General features: G+C 40.6%; 1 protein-coding gene across 1 annotated transcript in view; it reads right to left on the reverse strand.

Annotated features, from left to right (window-relative positions):
• LOC102200751 (ribonuclease inhibitor-like) overlaps positions 1-2,972 on the reverse strand; it is a gene marked incomplete at its 3' end in the record, with an annotated part of 11,791 nt that extends 8,819 nt beyond the window's left edge. The window contains exons 1-2 of the mRNA XM_013907958.1: positions 2,685-2,972; positions 2,488-2,561 (exon numbers count right to left, since the gene is read on the reverse strand). Of these exons, the coding sequence (XP_013763412.1) occupies positions 2,488-2,561; positions 2,685-2,972 (362 nt within the window). The remainder of the gene's footprint in view (positions 1-2,487; positions 2,562-2,684) is intronic.
• Positions 2,973-3,071: the final 99 nt, after the last annotated feature.

Consider the following 3,071-nt stretch of genomic DNA (forward strand, 5'->3'; position numbering starts at 1 on the left):
GGTCAATCTATGTCCCTACCCTCACCTATGGTCATGAGCTGTGGGTAGTGACCGAAAGAACAAGATCGCGCATACAAGTGGCCGGGAGGGGCTCAACAGCTAAACATGAGAGGTTTTTGGACAAAGTTTGTGTTCTTCATTCTTTAAGCACCGGTTCAAGCCCCGTTTAAGCACCGACACCATTTCTAAAGTACTGGTATCGGATAAAACCTAAATGATACCCATCCCTACTGACCAGAGATGGGTAACGCATTACAAGTAACGTGTTACAAGCAGTGTTACATGTAACGTGTTACTGTAACCAGATTACTTTTCTCAAGTAACGAGTAAAGTAAGGGATTACTATTGCAATAAAGGTGATTACTGTTACTTTCCCGAAAGCACGCTGCGTTACTGCATTACTAAAACCGTGATTTTTTTTGCGAGAGTATCTCATGACAATGACGTAAGCGAGTGAAACGTTCGTGGCAAACGCTGTGTGCAGATCAACAATGGATAATATATCGAGTGCAGGAGAGCATATGACTGCGCAGTGTTTAAAGCGTGGAAGTACTGACTTTACTTGAGTTTGATTCCGTATAAAGTGACAAAAACATTAGTGTCCGCTGTTCACTGCATGGGAAGTAACTCTTTTTAAAGCGAAAAAAAAAAACAACCCCTAAACTTCAGAGAATACTAGTGATGGGACTTCTGGCTCTTTTTAGAGAACCAGCTCTTTCAGCTTGGCTCACTAAAAAGAGCCGGGTCTTTTGGCTCTGAACCGGCTCTTCAGGTTGTTTTGTTGCTTTAATTAATTTATTATTAACAATAATATAAAATTATGCACAAAAGGAATTACTAATGTTAAAAAAAGTAGTTTTATTTATATATGTTTATATATAAACATATGCGGTAGCTCCTAGAGACAAAACACGTACAAACTCCATAAAGCACGTACAAATTCCAAAGCACGTACAAACTCCAAAAAACATTTCTAGCATTAACTGAACTTCCAAAACAGAGCTACCTAGATTACTTAAATTACACAGTTGAAAGCATATGTGTATTGTTTGTGTACTTATACACAAGCATACATATATATTAAAATAATTTTTTAAAAAAATGTTCATTTACCTGTTACTACCACACACCAAATCCGGTCGTTGGTACTTGCTGGCTTGTGTAGCCACTAGGTAACAACAGCTCAACACTGCAACTAGCATTCTGGAGCACTTCTTTTGTCTTTTGTACGCGTTTTGTCTTTTGTACGCGTTTTGGAGTTTGTACGCGTTTTGGAGTTTGTACGCGTTTTGGAGTTTGTACGCGTTTTGGAGTTTGTACGCGCTTTGAAGTTTGTACGTGCTTTGAAGTTTGTACGTGCTTTGAAGTTTGTATGTGCTTTGTCTCTAGGGGCCACCGTAAATATACTTTTATTTATTCACTCCACATAAAATGTAATAAATAAATCATATAATACAAAAACCAACTATTCACAATTCAACTTTTAGCTATTTAAATGTTCAGCTTTTTCCTTGAAAACAAATTTAAAGTGAAACAACACAAAACACTGCAAACCACAACACAATTAAATATAAATTTAAATATGAAAACAAAAAGAAGATGCACATTCTCTGTGTAACTACCGCCCCTCCCCCCACATCGCAGCGTAAAGCACAAGGCTCGCATGCGGAGTGAAGCGGAAAAAAGTGCGACAGAGAAGGTGAGAGAAAGAAAAGGAAAAAAACCCACGGCTCGCGATAAGGAGCCGGCTCCCGTCGTTCACGTCAAAGATCCAGCGCTAAGAGCCGTTTCGTTCGCGACCGACACATCACTACTGAATACGCTGCAACTGGAATGTGAACTCCACAGAGAAACTGCCTTAGAACTGTAGAAAAGTGTGACAAAGACAAGGAAGCAGCTAAGCACAACAAGCTGTCTATATCTCAGACCATGCCAAGCAAAGACCAAAAACTTTGGTTAACCGCTTGAAGAAGTATACCAGAGATATTGAAGCCAGGAGAATAAATCAAATTTGATCAAATATTCTCCACTTAACCATCTACGGTGTAATCTCAGGGGCGGGAGAAGTGAGGGGTCATTGGGAAACCTGCAATCACCAAATACCTGCAGAGAGTAAGTCACTGGAATCAAAACAAGAAAGCTTCGTAACATGCATGGAGGATTTTACCATACATGGGGAGCCATAACCAAGTGGCCAGCATAGTATACAGGAACACCTGTCGGGAATAGAGCCTAGAATTTCCAAAGCTGAAATCCAAATTGCACCCAAGGGTGGTTGACAATGACTGAGATAAAATCATACCAAAATTGTGCATACTGGTTACATTTTATATCACCTGACAAATCAAAATTGATTAATGTGTGAAGATATAGCCCTGTGGCTGAATAAAATCGCTGATTCAATTAATCGATGGATCTCTCCAAGTTCGATTGCCAGTTAAATCATTATTTATATTTATAGAAAGGTATAAGTACACATTTAATTACAGAGCTTTGTTGGAGGCTTGGACCACTGGCAGCAGCCTCAGAAGAGCCTCCTCTGAAGCAGAGTATTTCTTCAGGTCAAACACATCCAGATCTTCTTCTGATGACAGTAAGATAAAGACCAGAGCTGACCACTGAGCAGGAGACAGTTTATCTGTGGAAAGACTTCCTGATCTCAGGGACTGTTGGATCTCCTCTACTAGAGAACGATCATCCAGTTCATTCAGGCAGTGGAACAGATTGATGCTTTTCTCTGCAGACAGATTCTCACTGAGCTTATTCTTGATGTACTGGACTGTTTCCTGATTGGTCTGTGAGCTACTTCCTGCCTGTGTCAGCAGGCCATGTAGGAGAGTCTGATTGGTCTGCAGTGAAAGACCCAGGAGGAAGCGGAGGAACAAGTCTAGGTGTCCATTTAGACTCCGTAAGGCCTTGTCCACAGCACTCTGGTAGAAGTGTTTCACTGCAGAGTCTCTTGTTTCAGGCATCTGAAAAGTTGTTTGTTGTTCCTCTTCCAGTAGATTGAGTCCAGAGTTGATGAAGGTCAGATGCACATGAAGAGCAGCCAGAAACTCCTGAACACTCAG

Source organism: Pundamilia nyererei, unplaced genomic scaffold, assembly GCF_000239375.1.
Source record: "Pundamilia nyererei isolate P.nyererei 1_Seehausen unplaced genomic scaffold, PunNye1.0 scaffold00653, whole genome shotgun sequence".
NCBI classification, from domain to species: Eukaryota; Metazoa; Chordata; class Actinopteri; order Cichliformes; family Cichlidae; genus Pundamilia; species Pundamilia nyererei.